Source organism: Octopus sinensis, unplaced genomic scaffold (assembly GCF_006345805.1).
Source record: "Octopus sinensis unplaced genomic scaffold, ASM634580v1 Contig19636, whole genome shotgun sequence".
Taxonomy (NCBI): Eukaryota; Metazoa; Mollusca; class Cephalopoda; order Octopoda; family Octopodidae; genus Octopus; species Octopus sinensis.
In genome coordinates this window covers 5,001-24,150 of record NW_021836475.1, presented here as the reverse complement: position 1 = coordinate 24,150, position 19,150 = coordinate 5,001, and the positions used below count along the sequence as shown (strand labels likewise).

The 19,150-nt window shown below is 36.0% G+C and overlaps 1 protein-coding gene across 1 annotated transcript in view; it reads left to right on the top strand.

Annotated features, from left to right (window-relative positions):
• Positions 1-4,832: 4,832 nt before the first annotated feature.
• LOC115232161 (peptidyl-prolyl cis-trans isomerase) overlaps positions 4,833-19,150 on the top strand; it is a gene marked incomplete at both ends in the record, with an annotated part of 14,582 nt that continues 264 nt past the window's right edge. Inside the window, 5 exons of the mRNA XM_029802003.2 lie at positions 4,833-5,000; positions 6,632-6,761; positions 12,858-12,937; positions 13,891-13,996; positions 15,730-15,805. Of these exons, the coding sequence (XP_029657863.2) occupies positions 4,833-5,000; positions 6,632-6,761; positions 12,858-12,937; positions 13,891-13,996; positions 15,730-15,805 (560 nt within the window). The remainder of the gene's footprint in view (positions 5,001-6,631; positions 6,762-12,857; positions 12,938-13,890; positions 13,997-15,729; positions 15,806-19,150) is intronic.

The following is a 19,150-nucleotide window of genomic DNA, read 5'->3' as shown; positions in this document are numbered from 1 at the left end:
AGAATCCGCAACTAGTATCACCGAATTCAATCTACGTACGTCCGTAGATAACTTAAAAATGTATGATAGATTGCCGTCAATTCATTCCCTCTTACCTGTTTGTGTCTGCCTTCCAATTGCTGTTTTTACTGAGATCTCCCTTTTTAGTAGAAGAAATAGCTATAACTCTTTGACTGCTATTTCTAAATCGGTATAGGTAAGGCAATTCGTTGCTAAACCCTTTATTGCTTAGTATACTTAAATTTTCCTCGAATGAGGCTTTTACATGCCGAAGACTACTTGGTGTAATTGATAATTATTCCAAATTAATTAATTTCACCCTTCATTATTACATATATATAACATATATATATATACATATACATATATATATATATACAATATATATAATATACATATATATATATATACATATATATATACATTATATATAATATATATACATATATATATTACAATATATATACATATACATATATATAACATATATATAACATATATATATATATATACATATATATATACATATATATATATATATATATATATACATATTATATATATATATACATATATATATATACACATATATATATTATATATATATATATATAAGAATGAATGTTTTTATATATAATGAACGTGAAATACAGGAAGGGACGAACACGGAACACAGACAAATCATTCGAAGCCTTCAATCTTCAGTCAGACACCGAATCATCATAGCAAATTTCGGCTGTTCAAATCTGATATTTGCTCCAACTCGGCCAGCCCCAAGAAAAAAAACTAAGCTGTAAGCATTAGATTTCTTGGTAGAAGACAGGAATGTGAATGCACAAGACGGATGTGAATACAAGAGACGAAAACGAAATTGAAAACAGTAATGAATAAACAAAATATATATAATGGTGGTTGTCATACGACTTTAGACCAAATGAGACAAAAACAACAACAACAACATAGCAAAACTCTTTGCCATGGGCTCTTAGGAGCCTAGTTCGATTTGTTTTGCTCCGCCTCTGTTCTGTTTTTGTTTTTGTTTTTTCCAACGGATTTCCTATTTCTTCCTGAAGAGAAAGACACAATATGGTCTCATTATTCAATCGGATTTTGGAAAATTGTGCCTTTCGAAACACGTGTAGAATGAAATAAAACGATTTCTGTTCAATCTTCGTTCAGCTCCATTTCTTCAATTCACCAATAATATTTTATATATATATATATATATATATACATATACATAAGAAAATCGTACATACTATTCACATGCACAAAATTCATCAAAGAACATCATTGAACAATATATTACATTACATTGGGTACATCATGCGTCATATAGTAAAGTAAATACATTCTAATGTATATAGACTACCACGTTTAACAGTACCAACAGTATTATTGCTTTAACGATAATCCTCAACAGATCATACATACTATATTCATGTTTACAAACATAACAAAAATTCACGATACAAGGTTTGAAATATAAATATTCACACATACACATATATATATATATATATATATGCACAAACAAAATATTTGCGGGTGAGTGTATTAATCAGACAAACATAATCTAGATATTACTTAACGCATCCACATAACACGAACAAATTCAATTTTAGAATCCAAAATAGTAAATCCAAACTAAATGCCTAAGCTGGGTTAGGTCCACAATGTCTTTGTCTCTGTTATATGCATATTGAATTTATCTAGATATTATTTAATACATCCACATTATGCAAACAATTCCAACTATAGAATCCAGAAAGTAAATCTAAACTTTATGTCTAATCTGAGCTTAATTCGCAATGTTTACGTTTACGTTATATGCATATTAAAATTAATACATCCACGTATTCTAAAAATTCCATTTTAAAAACCAAAGTAGCAACTTTAAACTCCATGTCAAAGCTGAATTTAGTCCAAAAGTTTATGCTTATGTTTATGCATATTAAATATTTAAAAATATATTGGGGGCCAGGGAGCGGTCATTTAAATCATTGGCTATTTAACTTATGCATATTAAATATTTAAAAATATGTTTGCGGTTAGGGAGCGGTCACTTTAATTCATGATCTATTTCTAATTGGCTAATTCGTTTAAACACATCCGTTAGGCCTGTTTGAAAACAATATGGGGTCAGATTATTAGTTAGATAGATCATAATAGTTTATCTTAACTAAATAAATTGTTAAATAAAAGTCCATTCATTTATAAAACTTGGATAGGTATTTACAAAAAACGGACAACTATATCTTCGATCGTATTTTACACTTACGAAGTGATTTATACTCACATATAAAGTTACGCATTACGTAAATGAAACAACTATATCTTCTATCTTATTTTACACTTTCGAATTGCATTGATACATACATACACAGCTATGCATACTTAAATGGAAAAGTATACGATGAACAACGCCAACTTACATCTAATGGAATACATATAAATATATGTTTGCATCCATTCGCATATACACAAGCATACATACATAAATGTGGATGAGAAAACCATCGTGTACTGTCAATAAATATATAAATATAAATACATATCCACATACACACACACACACAACGCGTGCGTTCAGTCATATAATAACAATATAATAAATAAAACATATGCATATATACATACATATATGTACATACTTACATCTATATGTATATATACATGCATATATATATATATGAGTACAGGACACCACAAATAAACGTAGAACACAACTAGAAACGAAAACATAAAATCAAACAAGGAAACAGACTTTTTTTAACAACGAAAAAACAGAGTACAGGACAAACAATACAAGGAAAAATTCCCCTTCATCAGCTGCCTCTGTTTCGACTCAATGCGTGTTTCGAAGGTAAGGGCAGAACACGGCCAGGCCTCCACCAAGTTTGGAGATGGTCAAATGAATGGGACCTGTGTCTGAACGTGTCAAAGTGCTGTCATCTGCCTGATGGCTCCTCTCCTGCAACTCAACTTGATTTCGAGCCGGGTCGTCTGCTGCTGGAGAAGACCAACCAAGTAAAGGACCTGGGTATCTTGGTGGATTCTTCCTTTTTGCCTTTGGCCCAATGCGTCCATGCTGTCAACAAAGCATGCAGAGTTCTGTTTTTGATTCGATGGTCATTCGGAATGCTCACAGCAGCCATATTCCTACCACTCTATGTCACGCTGGTGAGATCCATGTTGGAGTATGGGATTCAAGCTTCTCCTTATCTCCTCAAAGACATACATCATCTCGAAAGAGTCCAGAAGCTGTTTACCTGCATGGTTCTTGGTCTCAAGCATTTGTCTTATGAAGAAAGGCTGAAGAAGCTCGACCTTTATTCTCCAGAAAAACGCCGCTGCCGTGCTGATCTCATTCTCGCTCACAACATCATAAGTGGAAAGTGTAACCTCTCGAAAGAGCTTTTCTTCACTCCTGCTCCAGAGCGTGGGCTGCAGGGTCACTCCGAAAAGCTCTATCTACGACGATTTCATCTCAATCGAAGGAGAGCGGCTTTCTCTGTCCGGGTTGCGGATCCGTGGAATAAGCTGCCGGACAACATAATGAAGATGCCGAAGACCGCTCGGTTCAAAGTCTCTCTTGACCAGAAATGGCCTGAACTCTTTGTATGATCACCCTCCTTGTACATAACTCCCTGTCCTCCTACATGGCCTTGCTTTTGCTTTTTGAGCCAATAAAAATTGAAATTGAATTGAATTGAATGGATTTATGTCAGGAATTCCTGTGTCCATACAGTTTATAAAAAATATGAGAGAAAGAAAATATAATTTACATGAAGGAGTTGGTGTTAGGAAGGGCATCCAGCCATAAAAACCCTGCCAAAACAGACAGTGAAGGCTGGTGCAGTCTTCTGCATAGCCAGCCCTTATCAAACTATCCAGCCCATGCCAGCATGGAAAACGGATGTTAAATGATGATGATGAGATTCTTTATTCAGAACCACTACAATCATTTCAACTCATCAATCACCAGTGCCTTGCAAGTGAGATGTTGTACAAACAGTTGCTATGCTTTGTAGATGCAGATGTATTTTCTCTGGTGACTTTTCAGAAAAGTACCTCATTTTTTATTTGCCATTTCACTTATTTCTATATCATTACATTTTGGTATTTGCAGCATACCATTTGTCTCTGTAAGGTTCCTTGTATTTCCTTAGTGAGACGTATAATATGCTGTGTGTGTTGTAAATCATCATGCCATGTTGGCATAGGTTGGATGGTCTGACGGAATTTGGTGAGTTGCAGGGCTGCATCAAGCTTCAATGTCAGCTCTGACGTTGTTTCTACAGCTGGATGCCACTTGTAATACCAAGAACTTTACAGTGTGTACTAGGTGCTTTTTTTATATGCTACTAGTACTAGTTAGGTCACCAAGTAACCTGCAAGATATGATAAGAACAAGAAAAGGAAAATGTCCCCTCAACTAAGTGGGAAAGTATTTAAGAGGGGAGAAATGGCTTTTATGCTAGCTGTTTGGAGGCTAAAGTATGACTGAGAAAAATGCAGGTCTCACACTACAGAGAAGATAATAGCTTCCTTGCATTATATAAGAGTGGGTGAAAGTTGTTGGGAAGAAGATAAGGTGATAATGATGGGATACCAGAGCTAACCCATACATAACAAGGATGTGGACACGCACGGGCAAGCATAGACTGTGTTTTTAGGATATCATTTTTGCTGTAATTGGCAGGTCTTCTTGAGCACAGTCCCTTGTCATCACTTCTGTGAGGCTCAGCATCTTGATATCAATCATTCCTACTTTATCCTATGTAATTTTGGGTCTCTCTCTTCTACATATTCCATTCATTTAAAAAAAAAATAGATTTGAAAGTTTAATAATTTTACTGTTGTATGAAATTTTGTGTATTCTTACTTCAGTTTGGTCTGATGACAACTGGTTACGAGAGCATGCTGGTGAAACTGTAGCAAAATCAGATGAGACTGTGGATGACGACACAGAACAGACATCTGTGAAAACAGACTCGGTAAGTTAAAGAACAGACCCTATAACTTTAATGATAGACATTAATAATAATGAGCTAACCATTATTGGATAAGGGTAGGATATGATATCATCATCATCATCATCGTCTTTTAATGTCCGCTTTCCATGTTGGCATGGGTTGGATGGTTTGACTGAGGGCTGGTTAGCCAGAAGGCTGCACCAGGCTCCAATTTGATCTGGCAGAGTTTCTACAGCTGGATGCCCTTCCTAATGTCAACCACTCTGAGAATGTAGTGGGTGCTTTTTACGTGTCAACGGCATAGGGAACATCAGGCGGTCCTGGCATCGACCACGCTTGAATGATGCTTTTTACATGCCACTGGCATGGGAGCCAGTCAGGTGGCACTGGCAATGATCATGCTCGAATGGTGCTTTTTACATGCCTCCGGCATGGGACCAGTGAGCTGGCACTAGCATCAACCACGCTCGAATGGTGTTTTTATGTGCCACCAGCACAGGACCAGTCAGCCAGCACTGGCATTGACAATGCTCAAATGATACTTTTGACATGCCACTGGCACAGGTCCAGTCAGACGGCACTGGCATCAACTATGCTCGGCTGGTGCTTTTAATGTGCCACTGGCACAGGTGGAAATTAGGTGGTACTATCATCATCCAGGACAATGGCTTCACTTGATTCAATAGGTCTTCGCAAGCGCAGTTTATTGCCCAATGATTGAAGGGTACTCTTAGATGAGCCAGTTATGCTGCACGTGTATAGGCCACAGTTACAGTCTCACTTGGATTGCCGGGTCTTCTCAAGCATAGCATATCTTCAAAGGTCTCAGTCACTTATCATTGCCTCCGTGAGGCCTAACGTTCAAAGGTCACGCTTCACCATCTCATCCCAGGTCTTCCTGGGTCTACCTCTTCCACAGGTTCCCTTTACTGCTGGGGTGTGACACTTTTTCACACAGCTGATCTATTTTCACTAAATCACCAAACTACATATTAATGGCTACACAACACCATATCTATTATGATGACCACAACCACTCTGCTGACCACTGCAACCTCAAAGATGACCAACACCTTAATGATTGTGACCATTATGATGACTACCATACATCAACCAAAACTAAGATTCAGGGAACCACTTCATACTAGCCAGTCTTGCTAAATGTAGCAACCAAGTTTTTCTTCAAATTTCACATTACCACCACACTACCATCTTAAAGAACTAATGTTGGTGGTGTAGTTATAGAAAAATGATGGGTTTCTTATGGGTAAAACATTTTTGATCTTAGGTCTACTTGATCATGACATACCTAGAGTTAAGTAACAACAACAACAAGGAAGATCACACAACTACTATGACAAAACAGTGAGCATGACAATGACCACAAGGATAACTGTGAAGTATCAACCAGTAACACAATGATTGACCTTGTAATGACAGTTACAGTTAATGATTGCAACAATGACCACCATACAACCACCAGTACAACACTAACCAATCACTGGTAACCATAATATCCACATAGACGTTATAATAAAATGTCCAGCTATAATTTTCCTGGGTTTTATAAAAGCCTTTAAAAAAACAAAAGCTGTTTTATTTTTTTGGAAATATCAATCAATGACTAATTAAAACAAAACTCTGTATTTTAGACGAATGACGAACCAGTGAAGAAAAAACCCAAAGTTAATCCACAAGTCTTCTTTGACATCCGGATTGGTACCAAGAATATTGGTCGTATAGTGATGGAGCTCCGAGCTGATGTCGTTCCCAAAACTGCAGGTAACACATCTCTATTTTCATTCATCATTGATGTTGTTACGTATAGTTTTCTAGTAATGGGTCAGATGGAATTTTTTGAGGCAGATTTTCTATGGCCAATGCTCTTCCTGTCACTGACCCACCAAAGTAATATTTCTCCTCGTCATATGGCTACACAAACAACATGATGGCCAGAGTTGCTTCATGAAAATTTCAAATGAACAACAATACTTGTATGATGGTGATGTTTATACATATATGTATGCAACTTGCTTTGGTGGGACTGAACCAAAAACCACATGGTTGGGAAGGAAATTTTTTAATCATACAGCAATGCTTATACTAGTAAATAAATGTATCTTCTCTCTCCTTCACTTTCTCCCTGTTTTTTTTTCATACTTTTTCTCAATCTATGGGAATACGCTTAATTTTTAAATGAGAAGCCACAAGTTCTAGTCACTGAGGTGACTTAATGGTCCCACAGTCAGTGGGATTTGGGTTAACATGCTTCATAGGTTGGTGATGTGAAGATGTAGGTGAGGGTTGGTGACAGGAAGAGCATCCAGCTGTATACAGTCTACCTCAGTAAATTCCATCCAATCTATGCAAGCATGGAATAGTGGCTGTTAAAACATGTTCCTTGTATTCGTCGTTCGTTTAAACGTCCGCTTTCCATGCTGGCATGGGTTGGACGGTTCAACTGGGGTCTGGGATGCCAGAAGGCTGCACCAGGCCCAGTCTGATCTGGCAGTGTTTCTACGGCTGGATGCCCTTCCTAACGCCAACCACTCCGTGAGTGTAGTGGGTGCTTTTTACGTGTCACCTGCACAGGTGCCAGACGAGGCCGGCAAACGGCCATGATCGGATGGTGCTTTTTACGTGCCACCGGCACGGAGGACAGTCAGGGCAGTGCTGGCAATGGCCACGTTCGGATAGTTCTCTTACGTGCCACCGGCACTGGTATCACAGCTACAATTTCCATTGATGTTGATCGATACATATATATATATATATATACATACACACACACACACATATGTGTTATTCAAATGTTATTTTTGCTGTAGTAGTTTTTGATGTTCTGATCCAACAGATTTATGTTCAACAAATTGAAACCAGAAAAAGATTATTAAAATGTTACATATGGTTCCGCCAAATGGAGCTTAACCCTTCTGTTAACAAATTTCTGTCGAAATGCATTACTTTAGCTTGATTAACTTTGAAAATGGTAAAGAATTTAATAAAATAATTATCATTATTAAGTTAGTGTTTGCAATATAAATTCACATAAAGTTTTGATGAAAGTTTGTAATTTGGATCAGGTTGAAATAAGGAATTTGAATCATAGATATGAGAGTTGGTGTCTCAGATGAGTTGATATTAAAAGACATTAACAAAAATATTAAACAGAACAACCAGACATCACCCATGAACAAGTAGGACTTTGCAGCATGGACTGTGCCATGCTTTTGCTGTTTCATGGACACTCTTGGCTGGCACCTTCAGCTCTCTGTCACCATAGGTGCAGGAGTGGCTGCATATATTTATAAATATGGGTGCCATATTTATAAATATATAAAGCTATATGATGAATACCCTTGTTCATCACTTTTTCCAATCCTTAGCTTGTATTTTCTCTAATACTCACTTTCTTTTACCTTAAGAAGCAGTCAAAATGACCAAAGCCATATTTAAGAGCAATTTTGAAAGGAATGAAAAATAAAAACTTTGTATTTTTACAGCCATACTTAGGTTTCAAACTCTAATTAGCAAATAAAATAATTTACTAGGCAGAGTTCTCATCAGTGGCTATGCCAAAACATTAACATATAATTTAGAGACAGAATAGCATGTGTCTCATTATTATATATTATAATTTTTCATATGTTGTCTATTAGCTTTTTATACATGCTAGGCCACTGGTAGTGAAATTTCTAAACAAAATTCCCTACCCTATATTTTACCTATATATATATTAATGATGGTGGAGAATGGTCTGAAAGTATTGAACAGTAAACAATGATGATGATGATGACCAACATGTGAAGCCTGTTTACCCAAATTCCGTTGTCTGTTTTCATTAGACCACTATTTCAGCTATTTTTAGACTGAAGTGAAGCTGTTTAAACTCTCTTACTTTATGCATTCATGTTGAATGAATGAAATGTTAGAGAGTGTTGGTGGTTGATTTATTGAACAAAGGATCATGGATTTATCTTAAGTCTACACAGTTATATAAAGACAGGATTTATATCAAAAGAGTTAAGTAAATGAAGGATGTATTTAAGAACAGAAACAAAATCAAAATTGTGTTGTTTAGTCTGAAGGTCAAGCATCTCTAATCAAAACATATCTCTATAATCAAATTTGTCCTAATCATGGCTACCCCATCCTTTTCTTTAAGTTTAGTCTATGCAGTACTACATTAACAAATGTGATCTTTTTTCTTCTTAAACAGAAAGGTGTGAAATGAAGGCTATTTGGCTGTTGTTTATAGCACCTTAATCAATTTTGGAATAACTCTCTTCTGTTGCTACTAGGGGTGTATAAAAAGTCTTGAGCCTCAAAAAAACAAAATATAGTACAAGACTTCTGATGATTTATTTTTCAACATAGTCCCCCTCGATGGCTGAACACTTTCTCCAGCAGTGTTGAAGTGCCATTATCCTGGCGTGGAGGAACTCTTTTGTTTGAGACTCTAAAAACTTCCTACAGCGTCTATGACCTCATTGTCACTGGCAGAATGGCGTCCATCCAGGGCTTTTTTTCATTTTTGGGAATAGATGAAAGTCAGAGGGGGCTAAGTCTGGCGAATAAGGTGGATGGGGAACAAGTTTGTGTCCACAATCATGAATTGTTGCCATGGCAACCACTGAGGTGTCGGTTGGAGCATTGTCGTGATGAAAAAGGACTCTTCTGGTGAGCATTGCCGGTCTTTTTTCTTTGATTGCTTCTCGGAGGCATTTTAGTAGCCGACAATAATACAGCCCCGTCACTGTGTGACCCTTTCAAGTTAATTGATCAGCAAGACAACTTGAGAATCCCAAAAAACGGACGCCATGACCTTGCCAGCTGAAGGAATGACCCTGGCCTTCTTTGGGGGTAGGTAAAGATGAGTGCTTCTACTGCTTTGATTGTTCTTTGGTTTCAGGCTGGTAGTGATGAACCCAACTTTTGTCCATCCTATGAAACGAGCAAGAAAATTCTCTTCAAACAACTGATTGCTCGTGGACAAAGTGCATCTGGTGCATTTCTGTTCAGGAGTCAAAAGGCAAGGGACCCACCTTGCAGAAACCTTTGAGAACCCAAGTTCTTTTGTCACAATGTTATTTACTCTTTCAAGTTGAGATGCCCAGTCTCTCGGCTATCTGACGACATGATATTTGACGATCTTGCATTATCATACCAAGAGCAAGGTCAATGTTGTCCTCGGTGGTTGCAGTTGGAGGTCTCCCTGGTGTGGGATCATCTTCCACACTCTCCCTAACACACTGGAATTCATTTACCCATCGTTTGACTGTTGCATATGAAGGAGCATTGTCTGTTACGGTTCTCACTTTATCTTCATGGATGTCTGATGGAGTCATGCCTTTCAAATGAAGGTACTTTATGACAGTACGTTACTCAGTTTTCCCCATTTTCCATGTAACCTCGACACTTGTTTATTCAAAAATCTGAAACAAAAAAAATTAAAATATCAGAATCATGAAAATGAGCAAAAATACTCCGAAAAGACTGTACTTACCAGAAAAAATTGTTTCAGTTTCCTAGCAGCCCTGTTTCTAAGTTAGGCTCAAAACTTTTCATACACCCCTCGTAGAAGCGATGTTAAGTATGTTTCTGAATTATGAAATTTGAGGATAATAGCAGTGACAAAAATAGTGTGCTTGAGAAAATGTGTCAAGTCAAGTGAAATTGTAGTCATGACACATAAAAGGCACCCACTACACTCTGTAGCGGTTGGCATTAGGAAGGGCACCCAGCTGTAGAAACTAACCAAATAGACTGGGGCCATGTGCAGCTCCCTGGGTTACCAGTTCCACTCAAACCATCTAACCCATGCTAACATGGAAATCGGATGCTAAATGATGATGATGATGATTGTGTCCATAAAGTCATGATAGGATTTCAAAACTATTGATGTATCTTGTAACACTACACATTTCATATCCATTGAATGAGAGACTAATAAAGTTTTGCTATGGATTCTATTTGTTGACCTACACACATCTTATCCATACTCCAGTTCTTGCAACCTACAACAAAGAACATCAAGTGTAACAGATTGAACAGCATCACTGATTCTCTCCTTTATGTACTCAATACTATTAATAGGAGCATTACACATGTGTTGGCTCTTCCTTTAACATGCAACAATATTCGTAACAAACATGTGTCACTAATTCAAATTTTACAAGCCAAAGAATGCATTGAGCTCTCCTTTGCTCTGTCCATGTCTTGACTGCTGCATCAGCTGGGCATAACATCAATCTTGTCACTGTCATGTAACTAGCTGCGTGTGCATCTCGCGTTTTTTCTACACTCAACCAACTGGAGTATCAATGAGGTATGTGTAGGGCAACAAATGGTAGCCACATTGAATTGCACTAAACTCTATAAACTTCATTAGTTGATCACTTATTCAACATGGATAGGAAATGTATAGTGTTGCAAGTTACATCAATAAATAGCTTTGAAATCCCACCATGACTTTATGGACTTTATTATTGAAAGATTTCATTGAAAAAAAAGTAATTATCACAAAAATAAGTTAAAATTTGTCCTAAAATAAGTGACAAAACAAATTTTTTACATAGAAAGTGACAAGGAGGGAGTTTAAACATCAGGGAAAAGAGAAGCTTCATATTTTGTATTTAGTGTATTATTTCTTTTGATGAAGAAAATTTTAATGAGAAGATGGATTTGACTGAACAAATTACAGCATGATGTACATTTGGCATGTGTTTTATTGATTTCACAAGGATGTAAACTGAAATACTTTAAAGTTATTTATTAATAATTTCAATAATAATGGTTGAACATCAACAACATTGGCATTTTGATGAAGGAGACATTACTGATATGGGGGACATTTTTGTAGGAGACAACACTACACTAGTATGGTGGATGGTCCTTTTATGTAGGAGGCATTACTACACTGATATAATGGATATTGGTGCTTCTGCTGGATTATGTCTGCTTTCCTTGCTGATATTGGTTGGATAGGTTTTCACATTCAAAGTCACCAGTTATTTCATGGTCCTGCTCAGCTAAATGGGTCAGTGGATTGCATCTTGCATCTGTTTCAGTTTTGATTATGGTTTCTATGGCTGGATGCCCATCTAAACATCAACGATTTTATAATGTGTACTTTTTCCATAGCATCAGCACTAGGAAAGTGTTGTCCTTAATAAAATTAAAGGGTCTGAGTGTTTTTTGTGGCACCAGCACTAGAAAGGTAGCCATGTCCTCAACATTTTGAAAGGGATCTCACCACCTATGTGTCAGCTCACTTGCCAACTTCTTTGTAGAGTGAGACATGAGTAATAATGATGACAAGAGGAATGGGTGAGGTGGAGAGTGATTGGAGTACTTGACTGGCAGTAGAGGAGGGGAGGATAAAGGTAAAGACTATGGGACACAGTTGGTCACTGTAGTCTCTTACACTAAACTTTAAGATGGGCTGGAAGATAACGAGTGATGGGGAGATGAGAATATGAAAGTACGGGGGAAAAATAATAGTGAATATAGCAGTACATATACACATACACACCGAAATATGCACATCATCATTGTGTGTATGTCTGATTACAGTTGCCATATTGTATTGTATCAAAAAGTGAACGTTCAGTAATTTCATAAAATATAAATTGAAAAAGAAAAAAATCTGTACCAGACTGAAATAAGCAGGGTGAAGCTCAATATAATAATCTAAGACTCTGAATATGATAATCTAAAACTCCAGCAAGGGAATAGTTTGGTGATTGGAAGTAGTAAAAGACTAAAGTATGTTTAATTGTGAATCTGTTCAAGACAGTATAAAAATGAATGTTAATTATGTGATTATGATGTTGATGATAGTGAAAATGTTAATGTATACCATATATTTCTTTGCAGAGAATTTTCGTTGCCTTTGTACCCATGACAGAGGCTTTGGTTATAAAGGAAGCACATTGCATCGAATCATTCCACAGTTTATATCCTAATCAAAACTGAGTGAAACTATTTTCCAAGTCAATTTCTAGAGTTATTTTACATCATTAAAGATAGAATGTTTGTTTAGCATTAGGAAAATAATCTAGTTGCAAAATGTTGTTAATTTGTGTGGATCTATTCATATTTTTAGAATAATCTTACATATATTGTATCAAAATAAATGGGAGGCTTAAATGTCTTTTAATTATGCACCCTTTAATGATGTAAATCAGAACAAATAGATAGAATCAACATTCACAAAGGAATACCATTTGATAAGCCTAACAATTAACCTTTTTGTTACCATCCTACCATTGAAATGCTCTGCCTCTGCTTCAGTTGATATCAGAAATAATGAAAGATTTAGTAAAATAACTTCACTATTAAGTTGGTGTTCAGAACATTATGTAACCTGAAATTTTGATAGATGATTTTAATTTAGGTCACTTTAAAAGTGGAAGTGTATATCATAGAATCAGAGGCATTTTCAGGTGGAGTGATTTCAAAAGTGTTCATATATTATTTTTTTATAGTAATTAAATTAAGAAGAGAAACATACCTCTTTTCTAAGTTAATTCTGTATTTTGTTTAATGAAAATATATATAGTTTTTACTCTAAAAGCATGTTTAATCTTTTTGTTACTATATTACCATTGTTTCAATAAATTTTGAAAATAATAAAGAATTAGGTAAAATAACTGTCTTCATGAACAAATTTGGAACAAATTAACAGGAAAAAATTTAGATCACTGTGAAACAGAAAGTTTGTGTCAGAACCCGGAAAAGTCTCTGGCAGATAGGTAGGAAAAGGGTTAAAATATTTTTATTTTAAAAGCTGTTACACTGATAACAATGAATAATGAAAATGATTTATAAAGTGAAAAGTGGTCTTTTTTTGCAAACAATGTTAAGGATTTGTATCTCTACATTATATTTGTTCTTAACTCTGAAGTACATGTGTCAAGGGGGTGACTTTACGAGGCACAATGGAACAGGAGGAAAATCAATTTATGGAAATAAATTTGATGATGAAAATTTTGTCTTAAAACATACAGGAGCTGGTAAGTGGAAATAGCCTGCCATTTTGTTTTAGCTGTGTTTTCTTTATCAGCTAAGGGAAATTTAACTTATTTGAAAAACTAACAATTATTTGTCGATGTGTTTCTTATGCCAGCATAAGTTGATAGAAGTGCTGGACAATTTATCAACTGGATAGTGGTTCATACCCTACTATGGGCAATATCATGTGTCACTGGCTGACGCATAGAATATCTATACCTAACTACCTGATATAGTTCCACATTGGATACCTTTTGCAGAGTTCATTCTATTGCAAACATTTAAGTCAATTCTCTGATTTGAATATAATCTCTTTTTACTCTCCCAGAGGCCCCGAAAGGAGTCATGGCTTCTGCTGTTCCTTCCTTTGACTGTCAGTAAAAAATGTGATGTAATTCTTCAGTGATTGCAGTTCTGAGATTTGTTCCTTTCTTTTGGAGGAAAGTTAATTTGTGACAGATTGAGATAATTTTAAAGGAGGTTGTCTTTCATAGACTTAATCATGTAAAATTGGAGATAAATACTGACTGAGTGGACTGCAGATGTCCCCTGAGAGGAAAAATAACTATGATGATTTCTATTCTTGATACAGTGAGAGAATTGTGTTGAGAGTGTAGTTAATTTGGGGTAAAGAATATAGTTAGATCAATCCCAAAACTTGTTTTATGTGCTTGGTAGTATAAAAGGCAAAGTTGACATTAGCAGGGTTTGAACTAAGAATGAAAGGGAGCATAATTCAATACATCACAACCCTAATAATTATAATGTTATAATGGTTTCAAATTTTGGAACAAGGCCAGCAGTTTTAGTTGGAATGGGTTAGTCAATTACAGTGACCCCAGTACTTGACTGATACATTATTTTACTGATCTTGTTTGGATGAAAGGCAAAATTGACCTCAGCAGCATTTGAACTCAAAACATAGTGTTAGAAGAAATGCTACTAAGCATTTTGTCCAACATGCTAGCACTGCTGTCAGTTTGCCACCCTAACATTCTCTCAATGATTAGCCAGAGCCAGAAATGATTTTTGAAATGAGAATATCTGAAATAAACTCAACAGTTCTCACAAACAAGAATACTGCAAATGAACCTGACCGCTCTCAAAAATTAAAAAAATGGGAAAATAATCCAGAATCCTTGTCTGGTACTGGATCAATCCCCAAATCTAATCAGATTGTGCCAGTCACAAGGCCAAATATCCCTGAAATTTTCATCGGAATCCATCCAGTAGTTCTTGAGATATTTTATCCATGCACAAACAAACAAACACGACTGAAAACAATATGTCTGCCTTTGCTAAGGCGGAGGTAATAATGGTTTCAGATTTTGGCACAAAGACAGAAATTTCAGGAGAGGGACAAAGTTGATTAAATCAACCCCAGTGCTCAGCTGGTACTTTTTTTTTTACCCTGAGAGAATGAAAGGCAAAATCAACCTCGGTGGAATTTGAATTCAGAACATAAAAACAGATGAAATACCTCTAAGCATTTTTCCTGGCATGCTGATGATTCTGCCAGTTTTCCACCTCAATAATTATAATATTAATAATAATGATATTAACAACAACAACTATAATAACCTTTCTTGATAGCTTCATATTCAGTTAGTCACCTTACTCAACAGTTGAGTATTATTACAAATTTCAATTTTAATTAAAAAAATTGAACTACGCAAATAATGTTTATAAAATTTAATTAGAATTATAGCTAAATTTAGAAACATCTTCCTTGCAGGTACATTATCAATGGCTAACAGTGGACCCAACACCAATGGTTCACAGTTTTTCATTTGCACAGAAAAAACTGATTGGTATGTATCAATAACATACAAATTCATATCTATTTGTATTAATAACATAGAAGTTGATATCTATCAATGACACGCAAATTGATATCTATTGGTATATATATCAATAATATACTTGTTGACTTCAGCAACAAGTTAATATCCATTGATGTGTATCAATAACACACAAGTTGATATCTATGCTACAAATGAAACATGACATACAAATTATTCTGGTAATATCTCTAATTATACTTTATACCTGCTGCTTTGTTGATGTAGAGTGATAAACACTAATGTTCATGTTCTGTGTCATTTTAATATCATCCTTTCACAATTAATAACAGACTTATTATCATTCACAATTAATAACAGACAAATCCTCTTGATAGTCTAATGATGACCTTTGATACTAGATAAAGGTCACAAATTTGATGGATGAAACCAATTTAGTCAGACTCCAGTACATGACTGGTACTTATTTTATACTTGTCTCTGAGGGATGAAATACAACTTTTTTTCAATGAGATTTGTTCTTAGAATGTAACCAAATTGAAATGAATCATTTTATCTTGCAGCTACTCCTGTGTTTGTTTAAAAATGGTTTCAAAGGAGTGTTCAGTGATTTTTGCTATACTGAGTTTTATATATCATGAATGTATGATATGTATTGCTATATAACTAATTTCGACTGTAATGATATATAGCCAGTATGGTGTATTATATGTAACATGCTTGTATGAAGTTATACAGCTAGTATGTTACTTCTTATATTTTCATATTCCATAACCTTACTTCATTTAAAGTTAGGTGAAGGTAGCATTCTCAACAGATGTTAATGCTAGCAAAATGGCACAAGCAAATCTAAATACCCAGTCTTTGGTAACAAAGACTAGATAACAAAGATTTGTAATAACACTTTAATAACAAAGACTTGGTAATAATGACTTTTAATGCAGATAGAAAGCTACACAGACTAGAGGAGAGTAGAATTAGATTGATCCCATGACTTATCGATTGGGATTTATTTTGTCAATCCTGGTAGGACTTAAATTCATTTAACATCTATTTTTTTTATGCTAGCATGGGTTGGATGGTTTGACCAGACCTGGCAAACTGGAGAGTTGCACCAGGTTCCAGTCTGATTTGGCTTAATTTATATAGCTGGATGCCCTTCCTAACATCAACCACTTTACAGTGTGTGCTGCGTGATTTTAACATGGCACCAGCACGAGTGCTTTTTACATAGTACAAGTACAAGCCAATTATCTTCTTCAGGGAGAGTAGGTTTTAACACTTCTTCTATGGAGGACAGGTCTTGAGCACAGCAAAGCACCAGATAACTCAGTCTTTTGTTGTCTCTTTTGAAAGGTTCACTGTCCTGAAGTTGTCCTTCAGTACTTCATACCATGTCTTCCTGGGTGTGCCTCTTACATGAGTTCCATCCACTTTGAGTGATTAGCTCTTCTTTATGGAACTGTTGACATCCATCTGCATCACATGACCTATTATCCATCACCATATGGTGAACATAACATTTTTCTTGGTGGTGGCAGTTGCAGGACCTTCAGATCTTGGGTTATCTTCAAGACTCTACCTTTCCTATCTAAATTCAGTGTTCAATTTTGCACTGTTGATAAAGCTGGTGTGACATCCCCTAATGTAGCAGCCATGTCAGCATGAATGATTTTGGATGCTAGCCCTTTTTCAGCAAGTACCTGATAACAGCACAATGCCAAATTTTGTTGATTTTCAAGAGAAGCTGTTATTAGTTACTTTTGAAGCCTTCTTTGGGCAGTTAGATGTTAATTTACCTGGAAAGAAACAATGCAGCTATTAATACGAAAATTGGAAATTAATGTATGGAAGATTTCACAGCTCTTGCATCACTCTTTCATAAGCAGCCTATGAACTTTTCAGCCCAATCTCATACATAACCATTACATAAGACTCATACTGAGCCATTACACAGTGCAGCTAGTTATGATTGAACAAGAGAATGTTACACCAGAGGTTTTACTCCTCTTCACATGAATAACTAAATACTTTTGTTGTAAACTATCTGTTGTACTTGTCAACTAACCCTATTGTTTTAGAGGTACTTAGCAATTTTGAAGAAATGAAAATAAAATGATTCTAGAAGTATTTAATCCTGTGATGATTGCCTTTGTTTTTATAAGCTGATGTTTGGAACATGAACTAACACAGAATTTTGATGGAAAGTTTATTTTGATCACTTCATTATAGGAAGTAGTGTCAGATGGGTTGATAGCAAAGGATTAAAGTTAGAATAGAGAGTAAAAGCTACCAACTTGCCACCATTCCTGTGAAGAGTTATACATTGTAGCAAATATGTTAACATGAGAGGACAAAAGACTATGATGTCTGGCAGTATGAGACTCTTAAGAAGACCCACTTACCTCTGCAAAATTAACTCCTGGAAGCACTATATGCATGTGTATGCACGAATGGGTACCTAACCCAAACTCTTTCGAATATCCTCTCTCCCATCATGTCTCTCACTGTCACCCCTACCCAACTGAGACCATCTTATTTTTCTTGCTAACAGGAAACATCTCATTTGTTACCTGTTTTTCATCCATCAATGTCTCTTCCTCAACTGAACCACCAAATTATCTCTTCACATACACAACACTTACCCAATTTTGTGGTCAATTCAACCATGTCATCTCACCCTTGTCCTTCCTGTAAACTGCATCACCATTACTTCCACGATCTTGCTGCTTTCCCCCAGTTTTCTACAACCCTCTACCTTCCCCAACTTGTGCACCATTGATCATCCATCACTTCCTATATCCACCTGTCAATCCTACATGCTTTAAAGTTGTTGTCTACTCCTCATCACCACCAACTCCTCCACTCCAAGTTCCACTGTCCCAACACACTTCTATTCACATTATACCTTGAGAAGCCTCTTGGATTTGCAGCTCCTACAGATCATTCTCACTCTCTCTCTTATTGGTGAGTAACCATTCAGTTCCTCTGCAAAAGCCTATCCAACCCACTTCCATACTTAAAGCTCTTATCTCCTCACATAAGTGGTACCCCACCACTCACCTAGGTTTTATAGTCTTGTGAGCCACATAGCAACCTCACTGGTGCTGGCAGCATGAAAAATGTACCTAGTATATGCTGTAAAGTGGTTGGCATCCACCAGTAGAAACCACGTCAAAGCAGACACCAACCCAGCCAGCATGAGTAGTAGATGTTAAATGATGATGAACTATTGAAAGAGCTTCTAGACGTTGGCAGAATGACGTTAAATCTGTTTCAGATTGCATATATTGGATCTAGTTATTAGATAATATGCTTTGATAATCCAGCTCGATTCACTCTGTTTAAATAAAA